Here is a 24,375-nt window from a genome sequence, read left to right on the forward strand (position 1 = left end):
GGATATGGGTCCCCAGCCCTGCTCTGGCTGCTGGTTGGGCCAGAACTGGGGCCTACAGAAGGGTTGCCAGGTGTCCAGTTTTGAACCAGACAGTCCAGTATTTGAGGGTTCTGTCTGGGAAAAAAATTGAGAAAATACTGGACATAGATATGTCTGGTATTTTCTAATTAAGTTAGTTTTATTATCATGAGAATCAGTACTTAGTTGCGCATTGCCTGGCTGGTAGACGCACTAACACTGCATGAGCGTGGCTGCCGGCCAGGCAGTAAACAACTATGCAATGGGGGAGAGAGTGGGGCCGAGGCAGGCGGGAATCCCAGGGGCCAGATTCGCTTGTGCTTCACCAGGACCGTGCACAGGATGGGCAGCTCCCCAGCAGCGTGCGCCTGGGTCATCCCAGCTCCCCACCAGCCAATTCTCTCCCCCTGCTCCCCTCCCGGCCAGCCCCACTTCCCCAATCTCCCCTGGCCAGCCCCGCTCCCCACAACTCCCTCCCAGTCAGCCCAGCTCCCCTCCCAGCCAGTTCCCTCCCTCCCCCCACCCTAATCTGAGATCAAGTGTATCCGGTATTTTTTTTGAAGCCATCTGGTAACTGTACCCACAGGTGGAGGGGGGCTAGAGGGGAGGCCAACCCGCCATTCCTGCCCCCTTGCTATGGATCAGCCATAGAAGCATCACCACCTGTGTGCAGACAGCGCAGTGGTAGCTGGAAGGGTAGCATGGCAGCGGCTCTCAGCAGCAGGGCGGGGTGGAAGTGCAGGACATGTGCCAGTCAGGGTACAGGCAGCAGCTGAGGGAAGATAACAAGAGAGTTGGTGCTGCCCTGCAGACCTGCATGCCAACTGGCAGGCCAGACTTAGCGGGCACCCTCAGCACCCCACCTTGGACAGTGGACCCATGACAGGAGCCCAAGGCAGTGACCCCTGCCATGAGCAGTGAGGGGGCATGCGGGAGGCAGCATGACAGGGCACCAAAACTATGCTGCAAGCCAGGAGCTGTTTGAAACTCCACTGGAATCCAGCCAGACAAATGCCACTGCGCCCACTGGTGAAGGGGAAGTCTATACGCGCATTGTTCCTTATAGCCACTTACCCCCTTCTCGGGCCCTCCTTCCACCCTTTCTTCCCCATTAAAAATCAGCATCTGTTTCGTCTGCAAGGTTTGCAGGACAAGGCGCTGTGTTTTGCTAGCTTGCTTTACTGCAGGGATGGGGAACCTTCTTAGGATTCGGGGCTGCTGAGCCACAGAAAAATCAGTCGGGGGGGGCCGCACAAAAGTGAGAAGCAAAAAACCTCACCTTGTTGACATGGCTCCCAACTGAGAAGCAGAAAGAAACTCTCCACATTCTCCTCACACACCAGAGCCTAGGGAGGCCCAAACTAGTAAATTTTTGGGGGCCCCACATTCTGGGGTAGGGCTAAAAATGAGGAGTTCGGTGTATGGGAGTGGACTGCCGGGAAGCAGGCTTGGGGTGGGAGGACTGGGTGGGAGGAGGATGCAAGAGTGGGTTGGAGTAGGTGGGTCTGGGAAAGTGGTAGGATGCAGCAGCAAGCTTGGGATGCAGGAGCGGTAGGGGGTCAGGGTCTGGGTGATGGGGGATGAACATGACTCAGTGTCCCCTGCTGCTCCTATTGGCCATGATTACAGCCAATTGGAGTGGCAAGGGAAAAGCCAAACAGCACATTGCTGTGCTGCTGTTTCCCAGCCGTGGGCAGGCTAAGGGAGAAAGGGAGCGGCAGCACACGGAGCTGCTTCTTTCTCCTGCCAGGAAGAGCCTGTGGGGCGGATCTGGCCCCAGCTTGCCTGATTCTGGACAGTGAGGCTTGCTGCCCTCCCTACAGTGTGGAGCTGATGCTGGCACTCCCAGCCCTGCAATGGGGACCACAGGCTGGAGTCTTTGGGGCTGGATCAAGGCAGGCAGGGGACCAGATCCGGACCCCGGGCCATAGGATTCCCACCTCTGCTTTACTGGTCTAATGCTAAAGGTAAAATGGAGAATACACTGAAAAATCCAGTTGCTGTCTAATTAGCCACTATACGCCAGACCAGCCCCTGAGCTCAGGCCAGCAAGCAGAGATGGAGGCAGTGTGCTTGTTGGTTGGTTTGGGCTGTGTGTGTGTGGCGGGGGTAGGGGCACGGAGGGTACTTAGTGCATCTTACTAGGGATCATCCTCTTATCTGCTTAGTCTTCAGAGATCTTGGAAACGTTGCTGGAGGTGCTCTGCATTTCAAAGGATGAGGGCCATGTTCCTTCCCTACAGCCCTTCACCAGGAGTTTGGCTGGCACTAGTGCAGTACCCAGGCTGGCCGCACCTGGGCCCGGTAGCTTGGGGATGTCAGCAGCAGCTGGGTTTTCTGTCCTTGTTACTCTCTAAGGTGAGCTATCATCCAGCATCACCCCTACCACTTGCAAACAGATCCCACTGCCCTTCCCTTGTGCCCATTCCCAGGGAGGCCAGCTTCCCTGTGATGTGAGTAGTCCTCCCCACCATGCTTGGCGCTGCAGCTCTGTGCTGCACTGGGGCACTCTCGAGGTAACATGACAACAGCATCAGAGGCAAAGCCAGGTTAGCCTGTCACTTAAAAAACAACGAGCAGTCCTGTGGCAGCTTAGAGACTAACAAAAAATCATCTGAAAGGTAGTTGTGGTGGGAATACTCGTGTAAGGCTTGGCTTTCCCTTTCCATTCTGCCTGTAAAGCTTATTAGCTTTACAGCATGTCTGTCTGTTTTAATCCACTGCCTCTCGCACGGTGGCCTGGAGAGGCCCCCACTCCATGCCCACTGGACATCTGACCCTGACGAGAAAGAAAAGGAGCAGGGAGGATGTATTTGGCAAGATCCTTCCCCTCCCTCTGCAGCTTTGAACTGTGGCTTGGAGGGGCCATATGACCATGTCCATGGAGAAGGCCTGAAAATGGAAGGATCAGTTGCTGCAGGAGAGGGAAAAGGACTGGCGCGCATGGCGGTCAGGGCCCCAGCTCTGTATTCCCGGAAGCGGCAGGGCCTCAGGTGGAAGAGCTGGGGCCAGGGCAGCCAGCCCTATGTGCTGCTCTCCCACATCAGCCCTCAGAACCATATGCAGTGCTTCCCCCCCCCTCCCCAGTGCTCAGAGCCTTAAAGAGTGTGTGGCACTCTGGTGGCAATTTAAAAGGCCCAGGGCAACTGCAATTTTTGCTCCGCTCCTTCCCCCGCCTGTTGGGTGCTCTATACACCCAAAAAGTACTGGTGTCAACATGGGGTGCATCTTCACCCCACCACAATGCCAGGGGAACCCAAGGAGAACCAGAGCTACACATACTTGTGAAACCGCAGACTCAGACAACCATTGGTCACTTTTCGTTTGAACATTTAATTCAGCGTGTGCTTTATGGTGGTGCACTGTTTTTACTGCAGGTCTTTCTTTGCACTTTCCTTTTTTGCCCTGTTTCTTGGCACACCATAAAGTTATGTATGCAGAAACTGAGAATGTCTTCATTAGTTTGTTCAAAATAGTAGGGAAATGATAGCAGGGGCCCATAGCTCACCCCTCTTTAATCATTTACACCAAGTTTTACAAAATTCCCAGTAGGAGCCATAGCATGCATGAATGCTGGTCCATGAAGAGTTAATAACACATTAGTGGGCCAGACTGTTAAAATGGTCTTTTAAGGCATCTGAAGAAGTGGGTTGTGCCCACGAAAGCTCATGATCCCATCTACATGTTGTGTTAGTTTCTAAGGTGCTGCAGGACTGTTCCTTATTTGTTAAGTTTTTCCAGTTACAGACTAACAGGGCTACTCCTCTGAGCTTTTTAAGGCTCCCTCAGCCAGACTGTGACTGTAGAGGTGTTAATAGGCCACTTCAGCTTGAACAGTCTCTTACAATATGTGTTCACTCCTTATACAAAACAATCTGTTCCACCTTGTATTTACTGTGACAATACCAAAGCAAACTGGATACTTTATTACCAGAGATTCCTTCCCCTCCATTGGTGCTGGATTATAGGGACTGGCTCAACTGGTCTGGAGTTAAAAACAAGTCCTGGGAGGCTGTGCTGATGCCTTGGTTGCCTGTCCGCTTCTAGTCCAACATCTCCTCCTCACTGTTCACTCCACAGGCCTGTGGCTCCAGCTCCCCCAGAGTCTCCCTATGCCCCTTTGTAAAAGTGTCATGTCTGCAGCTTCACACCAGACTGGCTGTTGGAATCCCTGGCCTTCTGGTAGGGTGGCCAGATGCCCGTGTTTTGCCTGCAGAGTCTGGTCAAAAAGGGAAGCTGAGCGTGTCGAGTCAGATCTAATGGCCAGATACCCAAAGTCTGGTTACTCTGGGCGGGGCAGGCTACCCTCTCCCCCCAAGTATCACCCTCTTCCTTTGCCAGGCAGCTGCAGTGCCCAGCCCCAGTTCTGCAGGAAGTCCCTCCATACCTGGGCAGAGGGGAGAGGTGGGGAGAGGAGAAAGTGGTGAGCAATACAGGGGAGAAGGAAAGAGGAGCAAACAGAGGCTGAGGCCTTGGGAGGAAAGGTAAGGTAGGCTGGGGCCTCATGAGGTAGCGCTGGGCCAGGCAGGGGCAAGGTTTTGGGGTAAGAGGTGAGCCAAGGGAGGCTCTGGCATTCCTGCTGCAGTATCCAATTTTTAAATATTACAAAGTTGGCAACCTGAGCTACACCTGCCACAGCTCCTTGGTTTTCACATGGCACTGCTGCTGGCCCCTCTTGTAGCCCTTTTCCTCATGCCCCTAGCGATCTGCCGGTAGATACCAATAGCACAGCCCCCTCCTCCCCAGAGAGCCGGGAGATCCACTCCCGTCACTGGGGCTCAGATTGTCTCCTCTGAAGAAGTGGGGTTTGCCCCTGAAAGTTCATGATACCATCTACATTTCTGTTAGGCGCCCGGCAAAATGCAAATGAAGCCTGGGAAATTCAAATCCCGGGCTTCATTTGCAACTCCGGTTGCCTACATTACCACCCTAGTTCGAACTAGGGTGGTAGTGTAGACATACCCTGTGTTAGTAGCCTTGTGAGGGATAAAACTTGCTTAGTTTAGACACTCCTTAGCTTTTCCCCCAGAACCCAACCCCTTTGGTTCCTTGAGCGTTTCTGTGGCTCTTCCCGACAGTCCCTCACTTGGTCACTTTTGGTGATCAAAGTGCCCACACCTGAGTGCATTATTATGGGCAGGGCCGGCTTTAGGCCGATTCGCCCGATTCCCCCGAATCAGGCACCGCGCCTAAAAGGGCACCGCGCCCTAAAGCCAGAGGGCCCCGTGCCCTAAACCTGGAAGTGTGCTGGCGTGCTGTGGGAGGGGGTGTCGGCCCCTGGCTGGAAGGTGGGACTCTGCCCTGTAGCTGGGGATTTAAAGGGGCTGTGACTTGTTTCTTTGTGCATGTTTTTTTTTTTTGTCAACAAAAAAATCCCGTCAAAACGGTTTGAATTGGGCCCCACACTTCTTAAAGCCAGCCCTGATTCTGGGGGTCTCTCCAGGGCCACAGAAAATAGGTTATCCCTCCCCCCACTACAGGACAGCTACTAGATTTCTGCAAAGCATTTGGCTTGGTGCCGCATGACATTTTAATTACAAACCAGACTGATACAAAATTAAAATGACACATTAAATGGATTAAAGACTGTCTAACTGAGAAGTCCCACCATGAAATTGTAAATGGCAAAGCATCATTGAGTGAGTGTCTCTCTAGGGGGGCCCATAGGGATCAGTTCTTGACCTGACAATATTTACAACTTTTTCCACTGACATGGAAGAACACAAAAACCATTGTGCTATGTCTACACTGGCAGCTTCTTGTGCAAGAAAATCTTGCGCAAGAAAACGTCCACACTGCCATGTGGGAGATGTGCTTTTGCGCAAGAAAGCTCTCATGGCCATTTGTGCAAGAAATCCCTGCCGAGTGTCCAAATTGCCCTATTGCGCAAGAGCTCCTGCGCAAGAGGGCTTACACCTGTTAAAAAAGAGCATAGCTCTTGCGCAAGTAGCCCTCTCTTAACATGCCGTACTGTAAATTTCCTTGCGCATGAGCAGGCGGGCAGTGTGGATGCTCTGCAGATTCTTGAGCAAGAACGGCTGTACTTGCGCAAGAAGCTGCGAGTGTAGACATAGCCTTGCTGTTTTTCTAAAATATGCACCCTGGGGCAATTCTAAGGCCTGTTTTACACAGGTCAGACTAGGGTCAGCATGGTCCCTTCGGTCTTGGATGCTATGGCATGAGGCCTCTGGCACTGAGAATGGCAAGCAGGTTTGAGCTCAGTGTCCATGGTGGGGTGCTGAAGTTGTCTCCCCAAGGTTGCTAGACTCCTGGGTTTCCAAGAGGCCAGGATATCCTGTCCCGTAGTGGGGCTAGCCGTACATTCCCTTCCCGCTCATGCTCAGAGCCCTGGCCCTGCTGTCTTTTAGCCTCTGCTGCTTTGCTCAGTCATCCAGTGCCCAGTGTGCACTGGGGACCAAACTGCTGCTGGGGCTCTGAGGGGCAGGAGTGGGAGGGATCTGCAGTGACTGCTTTGAACTAGGGCAAGTGACAAAAGCCCTGTTGGAGCAAGCAGTACACTGCGTGTGCAGCCTCCGCAAGGGGAGATGTGGCCTCGTGCTACAGGCTCTTTTGCTGCCTTTTGCTCAGTCCCTCACCCCACTGCTGTTTCTCTCGGCACCCCCGCCCCCCCCCCCCATGTGCTTTGCCTTCTGCGTACGGACACTAGGTGGCTGTGTAGCCGCAGGCTGGAGGCGCAGACGCTGTAACCAGGGTCCCGGCAGTGCCCCAGGGCCACGGAGCTCAGGTTGGGAATCCCATGAGGTATCACTTGTCTGACGTCACACTGCGGCTTTCTTGGGGCACAGGCACGAACCCCGAGAGGCTAGTGACGACGCTCGCCGCTGTTACACGACTCAGCCACCAGGTGGCGCCGCGGGCTCCTGCCTTGTCGAAGCTCAGTGGCCATTGCGGGCTGTGCACAGATCTCGGGCTCGGCCAGCCCAGCGCGTGTGCGGGAGCCTGGCGAGCCGGCAGCGGCCCGGAGGGAGGGAGCCATCTGCAGGGCGCTGAGTCTCTGTAGGTGGGAATACTTCAGTAGGGGCCCGCGCATCATCCCCCGTAAACACGCTGGAGTCGTGGCTAACTCCCCTGCTGCCCATTGCTTCTTGTCCTCCCTTCCGGGGACATGAAGAATAACTGATCAGCACCCCTTTTTATATCCGCTATTATGTATCTGAAGGCTTAGCGATCTTTTTTCTTGCTCTCCTCTGGACTCTCTCCAATTGTCCACATCATAGAATCATAAAATTCCAGGGCTAGAAAAGACCTCAGGAGTAAGTCCAGCCCCCTGCCCAGGGCAGGACCAACCCAACTAAATCATCCCAGCCAGGGCTTTGTCAAGCTGAGACTTAAAAACCTCTGGGGATGGAGATTCCACCACTTCCCTAGGTAACCCATTCCAGTGCTTCACCACCCTCCTAGGGAAATAGTTTTCCCTAATATCCAATCTAGACCTTCCCCACTATACTGTCCTTCCTAAAGTGTGGTGCCCACAACAGGACACAGTACTCCAGCTGAGGCCTCCTCTGGACTGAGTAGAGCAGGATGATACTCCTGTTAACCATCCAAGAGTGATATTAGCCATTTTTGCAGCTGCATCTCATTGTGAACTCATATTCAATTTGTGATCCACTATAACCTCCGGATCCTTGTCAGTAGCTATTCTACAGTGTGTACTTGACTTTCTTCCTAAATAAAGTAGCTTGCACTTGTTTTTATTGAATTGCATCTTGATTTCAGCCCAATTCGCCACTTTGTCAAGATTGTTTTGAATTCTAATCCTGCCCTCCAATGTGCTTGCAGCCCATTCCAGTTTGGTGTCAGCCACACACTTTATAAGCATACAACACCAGAGGTGGCAGACTTTATACCTATAATTCCCAGGAAAGGTAGCCCAACCACATGCTGTTTTGTAGCCCCATGTCCGCTTATTAAACATCCACTTCCAAGCCAGAGCCTCTATTCTGGTGGGGTATCTCTGTTGTTTCATAGGTACATGCACAGTGCAAAAGTTTTTGAGAAGAGATGATCCAGAAACAGTGTCAGTTCAGCAGAACATACACAAGCCGCAGCAGAATTCCTCTGCCATGCCAGGGTCAATAACCCTGCAGGGACCACACCTGCTGTTTTCCATTTTAATACCTGGGACACAACAGAGCATTTTGAGGCAGGCAACAACCTGAGGGCTATTTCAGAACTATTATTCATACCATTATTCACACCATTTATGCAGCTCCCTTGCTGCAGAAATCTGTATTGCATCCCTTTTGTAGTACTAGGGAATATTAGTCACACATAGGCTCCAGTCCAGCTCATCTGAAGAAGGGATTGTATCCACGAAAGCTCATGATTATATATATTTGTTAGTCTCTAAAATACCACAGCAGTACTCATGATTTTTATAGTCAAGGCTGAAAGGCAGAAAGTTTCCATCTGAAACCTATTTTTGACACCTGTTAACTTTCTCTAAAAGTTCTTTTTGCCTTTTTGCATGTGGAACCTAAGCCCAAAGGGGGGGGGGCAGTTTAAGAACAACCAGGTGAGCCAGGTGCAAGCTAGAAGGCTTTGCTAAAGCACTGGGTCTTCACTTTTTCAATATAGTTGTTTTGGGCCATGCTCCGGTGAGGGGGTACCTGAACCCTGGGAGCATGTATCTGAGGAATGGAAGCCCCATGAAGATAATGAGATCAGACACTTCAGTCTTGCTCTCTGCATAAGTCTGCAGCACGAACTGGAGCACACAGAGCAGTTTCGAACAGGCTGAAGTACATATGTTCTTAGTTAATGAGAGTCAAATTTTAGAGCACCTGCAAGTGAGGTGACAGTCTCCACAGATGTTCTAACTCTGAAAGAAACTTTGCAGCTGTTTTGTGTGTGGAAGGGGATAGTGCCCTTAGAAAGCGCAATGGTGCTCTATGTAGGTTATCGTAACAATTCTTACAGATGCTGCAAAGCCTCCAACTTGTGCTTATACTGCATACAAATTCTCCCAGTGCTGGAAACCTGAGAACCACATCTGAAGCATTGCAGATGTTCTCAACTTTCCCTTTGTAGAAGTAGAGCATGCAGCTCTGATAAACCTCACTGATAAAGTACAGGTTCCACAAAAGTTACACATGCAATCCATCTAGCTGTGTTGTTATGCAAGCATAGGGAAATTACAAAAAAAAAATCCTACTTTCACACATATAAAAATAGCATGTAAATCACAGAAAATGTTCACTTAGTTTCATAAAGTGCTATAGTTTAAAAAGTAAATAAATGTGTCACTGAAGTGAGAAGAAATGCCTCTGAATGCAAAGAAACCCAGGAAAGCAAGCCACAAACCTCTAGGGCTGAATGGTAAGGATCCAGAGGCTATCCAACCAGGAGAGCTTACAACATTTGGAAACTGAACCCAAGTGAAGTGAATAGATAGGAGCATAAAATACAGAGGCAATACAATACATAAGAGACAAACAAAGAGGATTAGAATGGAACTAGAAGAGGAAATAGTTAAAGGATTTAAAATCAAACAAGAAATTCCGAAAGTCTGACAGAAGCTGAAAGCCTGCAAAGAAACAGTAGTTCTGCTAGGTCATTAGAGATTAAAATGATGCATTAAGGATGATAAGGACATTGGTGAAATGTTAAATGATTTCTTTGCATCAGACTTCACCACAGAGGATGTTAGGAAGATATCTAGCTCATATCTGACCTCTTCTGGTAAGGAAGATGAGGTACTAACAGAGACTGAGGTGTCAGAAAAAGAGTTCCTGGAAAAAACTGATAACCAGGCCCAGATGGTTACACCCAAGAATTCTGGAGGCACTCAAATACCAATTTGCAAAGTTGCTACGAAAATATAGATAATAAATAAAAACAGCTACAATGCTGGAGGATTAGATATTGCATGTATATATTGTGTTAAAAAAGCTGTTGGAGTGATCTGGGAAACCACAGCTCAGTGAACCTTACACCTCTGGCCCAGTAAATTGGTTGAAATGATAATAAGCAATAGAATAATAAAACACCTGGAAGCTTGTGATCTCACAGCCAGCCTGGATTCTGCAAAGGAAATTCTTGTCTTCCTAGTCTCTTGGAATTTGTGAACATGTCAGTAAAGTAGCGGCTAAAGGAGAATGTACAGCTGATATAGTTTATTTAGGCTTACAAAAAGTCTTGACAAGGACCGGCCCAAGAGGCTACTGAAGAAGCTAAGACATCTTAGGCATGAGAGGCAATGAGTTGGTATTACTGGTCTGTTTTCATCCTGTCTACAGGTTAAACACAGGGGTCTCATGGATCTGTACTGGATTCTATATTATTTAATATATTTATTAAGTATCTTGAAAGGGCCTGGGTAAGCAGCGAGGTAACAAAAGCTGCAGATGACACAGCGTTATTTGGGATAGTCAGGACTGGGAGGAACTTTAGAGAAACCTAAACACACCAGGAGAATGAGCAACATGATGGCAAATGAAATTCAGCATCAATGAATGTAAAGAAATGCATCGTGAAGGGAGAACTTTAACCACTTGTACATCATGCTGGGTTCTTAATTAACTGTATCAAGTCAGGAGAAGGGACCTGGGTGTTATAGATAGCTCAGTGGTTATAACCTCTGCTCAATGTGCACCTGCAGTCAAAAAAAGCAAAGAAGATGCAAGAGTACCTACAGGATGGGATGGAGAATGACATGGAGAATGTTGTCATGTTTTGCTATAAACTACTGATGCTGCCTCATCTATATCTGCATGGTCTCCTTCATGGCGCAGAGGTGGGGGGGGGGGCACATTGATGTCCTAGAAAAACTCGTGCAGGAGGAGCGCTGGAAAAGATTGGGATCATTGGAACTGTTACTTAAGTGGGGGCAAAGAGGGGATAAAATGAATGGCTACTCAATAATGACTAGTCTAGAGAAACTTAAAAAACAACACAAAGTCTTGCAGCACCTTAAAAACTAACAAAACATGTAGATGGGATCATGAGCTTCCGTGGGCACAACCCACTTCTTCAGATGACTGGAGTTATTAAAGGTCCAGTTCCAAAATAAATAGGGAATGGGGAGAGAAGGAAGAGAAAAAGGGAGAAAAATAGTCAGAGTGTTCATGTCACATGAAGCTGATAGAGAAGGTGCAAACTGTTCTTAAGTACCCATTGTTTGTTTTAAGTCATTAGGCTGTGGAAGATAGTGTGCTAGCCAGGTAATGTCTTTGTTCATACCTTTGTGATGGGACCCAAACCTGTAAATGAAATTAAATTCCAAGGCTTCCCTAGATTTCCTGGAGAAACAATCACATTTTTGGTAAAGCTAAGGTTGGCTGAACAGTAAAATTACTGATTTGCCCATGTATGTGCTGCATTGTGCTCTTTGGGATATGCTGATGACTCATGAAAACCCTAATATACTTTGTCCTTTTATTAATATATTTTATGTGAGGATCTCAATGTGTTTTACATGCATGAAGCTTTCCAACTCCCCAGGAGGGAGGATAGGAAAACACAGGGGATGTCTTCCTTTGCTCATTGAAATAAAATAAATGTAGCCATGTTAGTCTGGTGTAGCTGAAACAAAAGACAGGCCTGTGTAGCACTTTAAAGACTAACAAGATGGTTTATTAGGTGATGACTACCTTCAGCTGACATGGAGGACAGTTACTCTTTACTAGCAGATGTACCTGGTGTTGCTTGGGTCTGTAACTGAAAGAACTTCTTTGTTTGGAAAAATAAATGAAAAATAAAAAATCTGTTATTTCATTGATTGTATTTTTCAAAAACGAAGGCTGGAGTGAGAGTTATGGGGTGAGGAGGGGCAGTGGGTGTGGCTTAGGGCAGAGGGTTGGGAGGGAGGGGGCTCAAGGCCGGGGGGATGCTGACGTCAAAGCAGGTGGGAGATGTATGACTCAGGGCAGGTGGCTCAGGATCGAGGGCTGGGAGGAGGCCTGCAGGCTGCCTGGCGTGTTGAGGCTCCAAGGGCTGCCCCCTCCTGCAGCGTCCCCCACGCTGGCAGGCAAAATGGCGGAGTCCCAGCCCTGCTGGTCAGCTGCCTCCAGTGACACTCTCAGTATGGTGTCCTCCCATCTCTGTGCCCCTCCCATTAACATTCCTCCTCACTCTGCCCACTTCCTTTCCATGTTATAGGAATAGTCCCATCCCCAGCACTTCATATTGTCCTGGCACAACCGAATCCTGATCCTGCCTTAAGTTAGGAGAAGGGGAAGCTGTATGCCTAAGTTGGTGACCCTATCTCATGCCGTTTAGGAGGAGGTCTTGAACAAACAGACTCACAGTCACACTCTAAACTATATAGATGGATAGATTGATCGTAGCCCCTAACATATTGGAAAAGTGTTCACGGGTTCCCCCTCTGTTTTTCTTGCTAAATATCCCCATTTTTTTTAACCTTTCCTCATATAGGTCAGGTTTTTCAAACCTTTTATGATTTTTGTTGCTGAACTCTCGACTGTCTCCAATTTGTCCACTTCTTTCCTAAGGCATGCAGACCAGAATTGGGCACAGGATTCCAGCTGCAACTCTCACCAGTGCTGAGCAGAAAAGGACAGCTGCCTCCAGTGTCTCATGTACGAGAATCCTATTAATACATCCCCAATTTATATTAACTTTTTTTTGAAATTGCATTCCATTGGCTACTCATCTTCAGTTTGTTATTCACTAGGGCTACATCTACACTGGCATGATCTTGCACAAAAACTCTTTAGCGCTAGAGTTCTTGCCTTAAAGTATTTGCACAAGAGAGCATCTACACTGGCATGTGCTTTTGCACAAGAGATGTGTTTTTGTGCAAGAGCATCCTTGCCAATGTAGACACTCTCATGCGCAAGAAAGCTCTGATGGCCATTTTAACCAGAGGGCTTTCTTGCGCAAGAAATTCATGTTGCCTGTCTATACTGGCCTCTTGCACAAGCACAGTTGCGCAAAAGGGCTTATTCCTGAGCGGGAGCATCAGCGTTCTGGCGCAAGAAGCCCTGATTTCATACATTAGAACGTCAGTGTACTTGTGCAAGAACATGTGGCCCGTGTAGACAGGCAGCAAGTTTTTATGCAAGAATGGCCGCTTTTGCACAAGATCGCGCCAGTGTAGACACAGCCCTTAAGTCTTAGATCCTTTTCGGCAGTACTAGCAGCTAGCCAGTTTTTCAACATTTTGTAGCATTTGATTTTTCTTTCCTAATGAAGCACTTTGCTTCACTTGCACTTGTCTTGATTGAATTTCATTTTGTTGAATTCTGACTAATTTTTCAGTTTGTCAATGCCACTTTGAATTCTAATCCTGCCTTCAAAAGTTTTTCTGATCTCTGTGGGACCTCACAAAACGTGCCTTCCCAGATGGACAACAAGCCATTGATACAACTCTTTGAATACCACCTTTCAACCAGTTGTTTACCCACCTCCTAGTAATTCCATCTAGACCACATTTTCCTTGCTTGCATATGACAGTGTCATGTGGGAGTGTGTCAAATGCCTTTTGAGGGGACAATGGAGGGACACACAAAATTCCTAGTGTGATAGGGAGAATGGGGAAATTGGAAGGAGGTGAGAGGACAGAGGGACACATAGGGGCTCTGGCATGAGAGAGAATGGGGGATCTCGGTAGGAGAGATGGGGACAAGCAGAACCCCTGGCATGAAGTAAGGGGAAGGTTTTATAGAGATTTCCTGAAATAGTGGGGGATGGGACAGTGGCACACAGTGAATTGGGATGGGGAATGAGGGTTGCCAAGAACCCTGGTGTGTGCAGTGAAGTCTCACTATACACTGTGCAAGCCTTCAATAATGACAATAATAATTAATGCAGGTACCTCTGGGGCAGGACTCAGTGGATGTTTAACAGCCACACAGCAGCACTGCATAATAATTTGGGATGGGAAGCAAAAGGGAGTTCTGTATCCAGCAAAACCCACAGGGGGATTTAGGTTGGGGGAATGGAGACACCTAGCAGGGGTTTGGCTAGGACACTACTCGACATGGGCATTCAACCAGTTAAGGTCCCAAACTAGGGGGAAATAACAGGGATGTTTAATGAGCGTGAGTGGTCAGGGTTTCTTGAACTGATGTCTCATCAGAGAGAGAGTGGGGAGAGAGTGAGAAAGAAAGGGAGTGAATGACAGGGAGAGGCAGGCAGAAAAAGGAGCCACTGAAAGGGAGAAAGGGATGGACAGACCATGTAGCTTTTCCTTTTCTGGGGCCTTTCGTTTCTCCTCCTGAAAGGTCAGAAACTCTATGAGCTACAGCAAAAGGTAAAAGTGAAACCCACAGAAGGGAGCAGATTTCTAGGAAGCTGCTTCACACAGATAACCAGTTGCAAGCGATGTGCTAGACAGGCTCATTCTCCCCAAATGCACAGAGAAGCCAAAGAGTTTCTAGTGGGGAGGGGAGTTTATTGCAGGTTATTTTCTTCAGAGTGCTAATAAACTATAACAAACTCAATATACGATATCTCTGGCTGCACAGTCTGCTGTGCCACAAATAAGCTCTGGAGCAGGGTGCTTAAGGGACACAGCGAGGGAAGATGGGAGAGGGGACTTAAATGCCCTGTGGTTAAAGGGGAGCTAGATCTCTGCCAAGCTCTCTACCTGCTAAAGGCCATTCACACCCCTCTAAGGAAGAAAAAAGGCCACAAGGCACATGGTGTGAAAAAAAACCCAAGGGAGTGAGGGGAAGTGGAGCAAATGAAAGTGAAGCGGGTTATGCACACTGGGGTCCTTCATCCCCAAAAGGGAAGCTTAAAAATCACTACACCCCTGCCCCCATCCAATCTTCCTAAACCCAGGTGACCCCCATCTCCTCTTTGTCATATGACTCCCATCCCCTCAGCAGTGGAATGGTTCCCAGGCTGTGTCCATGAGACCTCCATGTCCTCTGGGCAAGTCTGCATGGTTCCCAGCACCCAGCTGCGTAGCACAGTCTTGTTTTCTTATTGAAGTGCTTGCCATTCCAATTGATCTCATTTCTTCTCTTACATCAGCACTCTGTTTGCAAGCTCTTCTCTTCCTGGCCTTCGTCCTTCTTTGCATTCCCTGGTGTGGGGGCGATAACCACCCGTTCCAGTGCCGGGAAGGCTGGCAAGAAAATCTGAAAGGGAAAAAGAAGTGATGTTTGGGGAACCGACCTAGCATGGACTCCATCCTGTCCCAGCATGTTGCTTACCTCTGGCCCCTGGATCTGAATAGCCACTTGAGGGGGACTAGGTGGTCACAGAGGGTGTGTCTACACTGCACTGTAACTGGAAATAAGAGTCGCAGTTTGAACTATGCAAATTGCATATCTTGTTTCGATGCTATTTCAAAATAGCTTATTTTGTCATTTGACGCTTTCTGCACACGCCAAATTTTGAAATAAAGTGCCATTCTGAAATATGCCTGGCTCCTCATGGAGTGAGGTTTACAGGGACAACAGAATAGCAAGCCCAAAATAAGAGGCTTGCCGTGAAGATGCAAGATAGCTATTTCGGGATACTCCAGTAACCCAAAATAGTGTTGCAGTGTAGACATACCCAGAGAGAGCCCCAGAAATCTTGATTTCTACTTCTTTCTTTAACTCACCACACCCTTCTCTCTCACCACCAGGAATAGGATTCAGAAGACCTGACTCCCAGCTTCCCTTGCTGTAGCTACTATAGACCAGTCATCTCCTCAAGCTGAGAGAACCCAGAAGTCATGTTCCATGGTCATGTTACCTTTCCTGTGGAGAATGCTGTCTTGATATTAGGCTGTATGGTTGACTTATGCCTTTAATATTGCCCCTTTCACAGATTTTAAGGCCACAAAGAGCCTTTATGTTAATCTATTCTAACCTCCTGTGTAAACCCACGTAGAGAACCCACCCAGGAATTTCTGCATCAAGTCCATAACTTCTGGCTGAGTTAGAGCGTACCTTTCAGAAAGACATCCAGTCTTGATTGAAAGACTCCAAATGATGAAAAATCCACTGTAACTCTTGGCAAATTGTTCCAGTGGTTAGTTATATTTGCTGCTAAAAGTGTGCACCTTATTTCTAATCTGTATTTGTCCAGTTTCAACTCCTAAACTTTGGACCGCGCTATGCCTTTTTCTGCTAGATTAAAGAGCTGTCTACTAGCAGAAATCTCTTCTCCGTTTAGTTATGTGTAGCCTGTGATCAAATAATCTCTTAACCTCCTCTTGGGTAAACAAAATAGATTGAGCTTCTTTGAGTCTCTCATGGTGAGACAGGCTTTCCAGACTTCAAAATCATTCAAAATACACTTAGGAGCACTATCCTGTGGGTACGTAGCACTGATAGTATTGACAGGCTGGCTGCTCAGCATCACCTCCATTGAAGTACACTGTAGGCTGTTATTCTTCAAGGCTACATCTACACTGGCATGATTTTCCGGAAATGCTTTTAACGGAAAAATTTTCCATTAAAAGCATTTTCAGAAAAGCACGTCTAGATTGCCAGGACGCTTTTCCGCAAAAGCATTTTTTGCGGAAAAGCGTCCATGGCCAATCTAGACGCGCTTTTCCGCAAAAAAGCCCCTATCGCCATTTTCGCGATTGGGGCTTTTTTGCGCAAAACAAATCTCTGCTGTCTACCCTGGCCCTTTTGTGCAAAAGTTTTTCGGAAAAAGACTTTTGCCGAACGGGAGCAGCATAGTATTTCCGCAAAAGCACTTACAATCTTACGAGATAGTCAGTGCTTTTGCGGAAATTCAAGCGGCCAGTGTAGACAGCTGACAAGTTTTTCCGCAAAAGCAGATGATTTTGCGGAAAAACTTGCCAGTCTAGACACAACCCAAGTGTACATGGGGCTTTCTGTTTGAAGTTTGTGACCTGCAGGTGGGTGATGAACAGGGGCAGGGACAGGGGCAGGGGCAGGGGCAGGGGCTTGTCCTGTCTATATTGGGAAGAGGGAAGGCTATCGCTGCTGGATGTGAGCTGTCCCCAGTACAGACATAGAGGTCCTTATATTGAAAAGTTTGAGAACCAGTAAAGTATGTGAAAATCAGGAAGGCTGAGAGAGAATAATTTAGTCACTTGTACCACCAGAGGGAGCAATTAAAGGAGGAATTTGCAATATAAGTAATTTTCCCAGGAGCAATGCGATTTCTTTGCATGTATTTTTGCCACTGATGATGTTGGGGTGATGCCTATAAAGATTTGTTTTGTGGTAACAAAGCTGACACATTGCCAGGCTAAGTTCTGAAAAGAGAAGATCCTGGAACAAACTGATAAATTAAAATAACAACAAGTCACCAGGAGTGGATGGGACCTGGGACTGAGGCTATTAACAAGAATATGCAGCCTTAATATTACTGACACATTCAGGAAATTCTAATGTCAAATCATGTTTTTCTAAGCATTTTATAGTGTTCTAATTATTGTTTCAACCAATTTTCCTGGTCCAAGATAATTTCCAGGGCACACTTTTTCTGGGGCTATGTTTAGACTACAAAGAGAAATTGGAAAAAGAAACACAATTTACTTCTGAAAGAGGCTTTTCTGAAATCTGGCCCATCTACTCAGGGCCAAATATTGGAGAAAAAAAACCTCTTTCAGAACATCCTTCTTCCTCACAGAATGAGGTTTACAGGGATGCAAACAAAATGCATCCGCTTTTCTGACATTTTTTTTCAGGAAAGCAGAAGCATTCCTTGGATGTGGCAGAGCTTTTCTGGGATACCTCCGGTACCCTGGAAAAGCTCTGCAGTCTAGACATACCCTTAAGTGTAATTATCAGGATCAATGTACAAAATTGGCCCTCTCCAGAAGACTTTGACTAAGTCCCTCCAGAGATGCTGTTAAGGAATCAAGCAGCATGGATGAAAGGTTAAATATTATCATGGATCGGAAAACAGCTAAAAGAGAGCAAGCAGGAATAAATTATACATTTTCATTATGGCCAATAATGAACAGTGGTGTGCTGTAATGAATTGCCTAATTACTTAGAAGTAGCATTGGCCATAAAATGGGGGCAAAATGTTACATTTTGATAGAAGATCAAAACCTAGCATTTTTGGCCAAACACTAAACTTATCATTTTGAAATGTTTCCACAGTGACTCATGGGATTTGTAGTTTGGATGCCTCATGCCCGCATTTTTCTGTATTGGCTAGGCAACCAGGGCAAATTACATCTCTCTTCTTGTTGTGTCACTATGGTGGATCATGGGAATTCCATAGGCGTGGTGCATCATGGAAGAGGTAGTCTGGTTGTAGAACTTGGACCACAGAGAAGAATGTGGGCATGAAGCAACCAAATGACAACTCCCATGAGGCACAGCTGTAGTATTTGCAAACCCAAATTTTGGGATTTTGGGTTCTCAGTGACAAATCAAAAGTGTCTGAAAATGGAACTTTTAAAAAAAATTAGGCAAAAACTGAGTTTTCAGTTAACCTTACTTAAGAGCATGGAAGTCTCATTGTCAGAATGATCTGGCAATTTTTATGTGCTTAAGGTCCATTGAGATGCAATATGCCTTTGTTTCCTAAGTACCTAAGTCATTTTTGAAAATGGGACTTAGGCACCTAGATCCTTTGTGATTTAAAAAATTAACCTAGTCTGGAAAAGGGGATGAGCAGTGAAGTATCAAGATATGAATATAGCATAAAATTATTTAAGTTAAAAACACTGGAGAGGACTGTGAGAGCTGGCAAAGACTTGTAGTGGATTCTTCATTGTGGGCAATTTTAAAATCAATATTGGATATTTTTTCTAAAAGATCTGCTCTAATCCACACGGGAATTAGGGTAGAGTCATTCTATGGCCTGGGCTGTACAGGAGCTCAGATTACAGTGGTCCCTTCTGGCCTTGGAATCTATGAATTTACGAATCAAAGCGAGGTGAGTGGACGTTGCAATGGCAGATGAAACTCAGGGTAGACCAGAGGTTCCCAGAGTATAGGGTGCACCTCTGTGTCTCTACTCTCTAGCCCTGCACCTACCCCATTCCCAACTGCAGGGTGACTCTGCTCCCAGCCCCATCCTTGCCTCCAAGCCTTGGTCCCTGGTTGCAGCTCCACTCCAGCTGCAGCCTCAGCCATGGCTTTTTTATTCCTCTCGGCACCTCCTCCCCCCAAAAAATTATGTTACACCTTGTAAGATTTCTGCATGGAAAGAGAGATTCTTTTGTTTAGAGACAAGAGAAATAAGAAGGGATATGCTAGAGGTCAACAAAATTATGACTGTGTGAGGCTCATAACACAAAACAGAGATAATCAGTAAAACTGAAAGGCTGCAAATTCAAAATTGATAAAAGGGAATGCTTTTTTACACATTGCACATGAATCTCTGGAACTCACTGCTCCAGGATAATGTAGAGGCCGTAAGCTTAGCAGGATTCAAAAAAGTATTGGACAGGTATACACACTAAAGCAATTTACTAACAGTTGTGGTGGATTACCCATCACTGACGATTTTTAAATTAAAATTGGATGTTTTTCTAAAAGATCTGCTTTAGAAATTACTTTGGGGGAATTCTGTGGCCTGTTTTATATGGGAGGTCAGACTAGATGACCAGACTAGTCCTTTCTGACCTTGGAATCTATGTAGCTATATGGGATTTGAGAATATCCACATTAAATTAGATCAGATTATGAAAAAGAAAAAAGGATACCCACAATTGTTGAGAAGGGATATAAACCTCATCCTTTAAGGCAGAAATGGATCTCAAACTGACAGGAGTCACAAGGAAACTTCCTCCAAGAGTGGGACAGTTTATAATCTAGGGCCTACCAAATTTATAGTTCATTCCAGTCAATTTCATGGTCACAGGATTTTTAAAATTGAAAATGTCATGATTTCAGATATTTAAATCTGAAATGTCACAGTGTTGTAATTGCTGGGGTCCTTACTCAGAAAGGAGTTGTGTGGGGATTGCAAGATTATTGTGGGGGGGGGAGGGGTTGCAGTACTGTTACCCTTACTTCTGTGCTACTGCAGGCAACAGTGTTGTTTTCAGAGCTGGGCAGCTGGAGAGTGGCAGCTACTGGCCAGGAACCCAGCTCAGAAGGCAGCGCTGCCATCAGCAGCTGCACAAAAGTAAGGATGGCAGGGTATGGTATTACCACTCTTATTTCTGCACAGCTGCCTGCAGAGCTGGGCCCTCAGTCAGCAGCCACCCCTCCTGCTACCAACCCCCAAAGGCAGCGCAGACATAAGGGAGGCAAAACTGTGGACCCCCCCCCAAATAACTTGTGACCTCCCTGCAGCTCCCTTTTGGGTCCGGACCCCTGTTTGAGAAACGCTGCTCTCCCCCATGTTTTTCCCCTAGTACAAGGCAAAAACACACAACTACCCAGATTTTACCGTGGGAAACCAGATTTCAAAATCTGTGACACATTTTTCATGACTGTGAATTTGGTCCCCAGCTATAGTTATCCACTAGCAGGTTGTTTGCCCCTTTCTCTGAGACTTCTGGCTCTGGGCGGCTGTCAGAGGATGGACATTGGGCTAGTGGGGTCACTAGGCTGAGCCCACTTGGCAGTTCCTACACTCCAAGTACACACTGCATAGGGCCAGGGCGGAGCTGGCAGGCTGCCCAATGCAGCCTCTTTGCCCTGCACACAGTGGCCCGACCCCTAGCAGGGCTGGCAAGTGTAGATGGGCTCAGTCACAGACCTTTTCCTCCTGGTTCTTCCCTCTCAGCTCTCCCATTCGTTCCCCCCTTGTCATGCTACGCAGACCCCTCTTCACCAGCTCTGCCCCAGGAGGACTGACGATGGCCTGGGAGAGAGAAGCCAGAGGGCCAGCCACAGGGCAAGGGACTGACTCACCCTTCGGCTCCGCAGGACCAAAGCCAGGAGGGAGGCCACCAGCAGGAGAAGGAGGACGAGGATCAGGCTAAAAGACACCTGCCCATCCAGGATGGGATGAGACTCAGCAAGCTGGGCACCTGTGGGGGTAAGTCGCCATTAGACAGGAGGGGCAGCTGGACTGGGAGAGGGGTAGGACAGCCCTGAGAGGGCTGACATGGCTCTGGGGGGGCAGGGGAGAGGAGTCGGGAGGTTGGAACTAGATGGGGCTGTGGGTGGGGTTTGGACAATGTTGCGTGGTGAGGCGGAAGGGGAGTCTTAAGGCACAGGGAGATAGCAGTGGGGCGGAGTAATGGGAACGGGACACACGGGGGACGGTACCTGTGATATACAGCTCATATTCCACAGCTCCCAGCCTCCCTTCTGAGCCATGCACACTGCACTCCCAGGTGCCAATATCCTCCTGTGACACAGTGGTCAGCTCCAGGGTGGAGCCCAGGTAGTAGTGCTGGACTCCTGGGCCCCTGGAAGTGGCCTCAAAGGAGCTCTCATTGGTGAGGCCTGAGCTCAGCTGCCTCCACTGGAAGCGCTCGTGCCCCCTGGGGTGGGTGAGGCTGCAGATGAGCAGAAGATGAGAGCCTTCAGCAACCGGCCCTTTGATGCTCGGGGTGACTGTGGGGGAAGGAAACAGAATACCCTCAGCAAAGAGAGCAAAGCCTCTTCCTGCCTCACCCCTTCATTGCCTCCTTCCTCTCTCTGCCGCCTTTTCACTTTCTCGCAGACACTTTATCTCACTGTCTCCCCCCTTCTTTTTCCTACTGGAGGGCAGATTTCTTAATTGAACTACCATGGGAGACCTCCCTGTAGCACAGTGTCCTATGGACAGAGCCTCCACTCCTGTGCAGCTGTGCTGAGACCCAGGGTCTCTCCCCATGGGGAGGCTGGACAGGCTGAGAACAGCCTGAACTCTCTACACTGGTGTGAAGGAGATTTTTTACCAGACAGTGGAGGGGGAGAGTCCCCTGGGCATCCTTTGGGCTTCCCTTGCTCACCTGTTATCACTGCCAAGGTCACATCCCTCGTGATGGTCGTGGCATGGATAGAGACAGCACAGCGGTATTGCCCTGAGTCCCCTTGTCCCACCTCAGAGAGATGGAGGTTGAAGCTCCCTTTGCTTCCATTCCTGAAGATGGCCCATGTTTCCAGATCTCTTCCTGCAAGATGGCTCCAGTGGGCTGACACCCCTAGAATGCCAGAGGCCCTGGGATCTCGATTCAGGGTGCAGGGAAGGTTGGCAGCAGATCCTGCTGCAGCATAGACTACAGGAGACGCTGGGCCAGCCAAGCCTGGAGAAAACAAAGTATGTAGGGCAACATTAGGGGGAATGATGTCCACTGAGCTGCAACAGAAGAGTGGGTTCCCAGCCCCCATGGGCGGGGATGCTGGGACAGAGGGGAGACATGATTTGGAAAGCAGGGAGGGAAGCAAAGAGATCCAAGGAGGCTACTCATGCTAGGGCAGAAGCTGGGGAGAAGGCCACTGATCTCTGGGAGCTGAGAAGGGTGAATCAGGGGCCAGACTTACCTAGAATTTGAAGGTTGAATGTGGCAAAAACTTTCTCGTTGTCTGAGTATGTGAGTTCACAGTGCCAGGGACCTGAGTCACTTACGGAAAGCCTGGAGATAGACAAAGCCCCATGGTGGGCCTGGAACCTGCTGGAGATGGGCACCAGGCTGCCATTGTGGAACCACTGCACCCCCACAAGCTTAGCTGAGTGACTGGAGTTACAGTTTAGCCAGAGAGGCTCCGTTTCCACCAGCAGGCCTGGGGGATTGACAGTCACTGCAGAGAAGAAGGGAAGAGAGAAGTTAATGTCTCAGGGGAGCCCTAAAGCCATTCCCACTTTGGAGCTCCCAGCCCCTCTCTGTGAGGCATTGAAGGGACAACCAATCTGTCGTAGGTCTCCCCCGTTTCCTTGAGTCTGTCCCTTAGAGATTTCCCTCACTTGAATGCTCAGCCCAGGGTATAAAGGCAGGAGAGTTGCCTAGCCTTGGAAGGCTGCTCCTCATTTTCTAACCTGCTGGCCAAGCTCCATGCAGCCCCGGGGAGAAGCGTCCGTCTCTCATCTCTTCCCTCCCACGGTACCTAATACCTTCTCCTGGGGTTACCTCCCAGGACTTTTGGTCCTAACTGACAGTGCCCTGCTGTTCCAGGGATTCCTGCGGGGCTCCAGCTTCTCGTACCTGTCACCACATCCAACTTCACTTGGCAGCGCTGGGTCTCCTTGCCATATCTCACCAGTGCCTCATAATGGCCTGCATCGTCACTCAGCAGCGGCTCAATCCAGAGGGAGAAGTTCCCTTGTCGGAAACTGGCTTCCTTGACTGAGGCTCGGGGAATCATGGATCGGGCCCTCTTCAGGAGACCACTGTACTCCACCTCCAGCACCATGTGGGGCTCTTTGTGGGAGCTGGGGATATACAGGGGACTGAGTTAGTGCTGGGAGTGAGAGAGGTTGGGGAAAGAAGCAGAGGAGAGGGGCAGGAAGACAGTGGAGGGAGAAAGCACGTTGGAGAGAGGGGTTGAGAATCACAGATGGGAAGAGAAGAAAGAAAGAGGGAAAGGTGAAGAAATATGAAATGAAACCAAATGCAAAGCAGCCTCTGCTCCCCTCCCCCCGCCTGCATTACCTTTTCCCTCTGCGCTCCCAGCGGAGGGCTGTCTTTTCATAGAGCTGCTTCCCGTGGCTCCGGAGCTCCTGAGGACTCAGGTGACAGGGGAGCAAAGCCAGGTCCCCCACTTTGGCCCACACCCTCTGCTCCTTTGCTGCTCCAGGGAGAGTACTGCTGGCTGCAACAGGAAAGAGACATGAGCAGGATAGGGAAGGAACTGGAGGTGGGATTCAGGGTGAGCGGAATACTAAAGAGTCAGGAAGATCTGCAGAGGGTTCAACTTTGAGTTGCTAAAATCCTGTGGACAAAGCAAACCCCAAATGTCCCCAGTGCAACTGCCCTCCATCATCAGAAATACTCAGCCTGCCTTACCATTGGTCACCAGTAGCATGAGGACAAGAGACAGTGGCATGAATGGTGGCATCAAGGCGCCAAGAGGGGATGTGTCTCCACACTCAGGTCACAGCCGGCAGGAGTCCAAAATGTCACGGGATGAGTAAGATCAAAGTATAGGACGGACAAAGGAAGGAGCAGGTGAGTGAGTCTGTCGGGCTCACTCGCTCACTTGTTCTTTCACTCTCTCGCTCGTTCTGATCAAAGCCTTTCCCTAGATGCCCTTATAATGCGGGTGGGTAGCTAATTTCCTCACAGCAATGAGAAGATGCGTCACAGCCAAGAAACCAGTATCACGTGTAGAAAGAACTGGAGACAGAGGAAGAAGGAGTCAGAGATCATGTTCTAAGCATCTTTTAGTGGAAATTCTCTCTTTGGGTCTCTGTTGTTTTCTTCACAGTTTCGCTTCTACCCAGACTGTGGAAACTTTGTAGAAGACACTTCCCAGCAAGTGCCCTTCATGTTTTTCTTTCATCTCTTACCTTTTTTGGTTTGATCTTTCCGCCTCTCACTGTTTCTGTCAATAATTGCTTTAGTCTTTTCAAAATACCTTGTTCCTTTTTACATTTTTTCTTTTACTT

The 24,375-nt window shown here is 48.4% G+C and overlaps 1 protein-coding gene across 1 annotated transcript; it reads right to left on the reverse strand.

Moving 5' to 3' along the window:
- Positions 1 to 14,377: 14,377 nt before the first annotated feature.
- On the reverse strand, positions 14,378 to 23,913 carry LAG3 (lymphocyte activating 3). The gene is made up of 8 exons (XM_075903725.1): positions 23,774 to 23,913; positions 23,420 to 23,579; positions 22,973 to 23,199; positions 22,314 to 22,571; positions 21,782 to 22,075; positions 21,111 to 21,401; positions 20,751 to 20,869; positions 14,378 to 15,092 (listed from the first exon to the last, which is right to left on the reverse strand). The coding sequence occupies exons 1-8, from the start codon at positions 23,823 to 23,825 to the stop codon at positions 14,982 to 14,984; spliced, it is 1,512 nt and encodes a 503-aa protein (XP_075759840.1). The 5' UTR covers positions 23,826 to 23,913; the 3' UTR covers positions 14,378 to 14,981.
- Positions 23,914 to 24,375: the final 462 nt, after the last annotated feature.

Source organism: Pelodiscus sinensis, chromosome 1 (genome assembly GCF_049634645.1).
Source record: "Pelodiscus sinensis isolate JC-2024 chromosome 1, ASM4963464v1, whole genome shotgun sequence".
Lineage (NCBI taxonomy): Eukaryota > Metazoa > Chordata > Testudines > Trionychidae > Pelodiscus > Pelodiscus sinensis.

Bases quoted from the DNA above. Each gene is read 5' to 3' on its own strand.
- LAG3 (XM_075903725.1), bottom strand. From the start codon at position 23,825: ATGCCACCATTCATGCCACTGTCTCTTGTCCTCATGCTACTGGTGACC. The intron at 23,580-23,773 runs GTAAGGCAGGCT...TTCCTGTTGCAG, and splicing joins CATGCTACTGGTGACCAATG to CCAGCAGTACTCTCCCTGGA. The intron at 22,572-22,972 runs GTACGAGAAGCT...TCTTCTCTGCAG, and splicing joins GAAGTTGGATGTGGTGACAG to TGACTGTCAATCCCCCAGGC.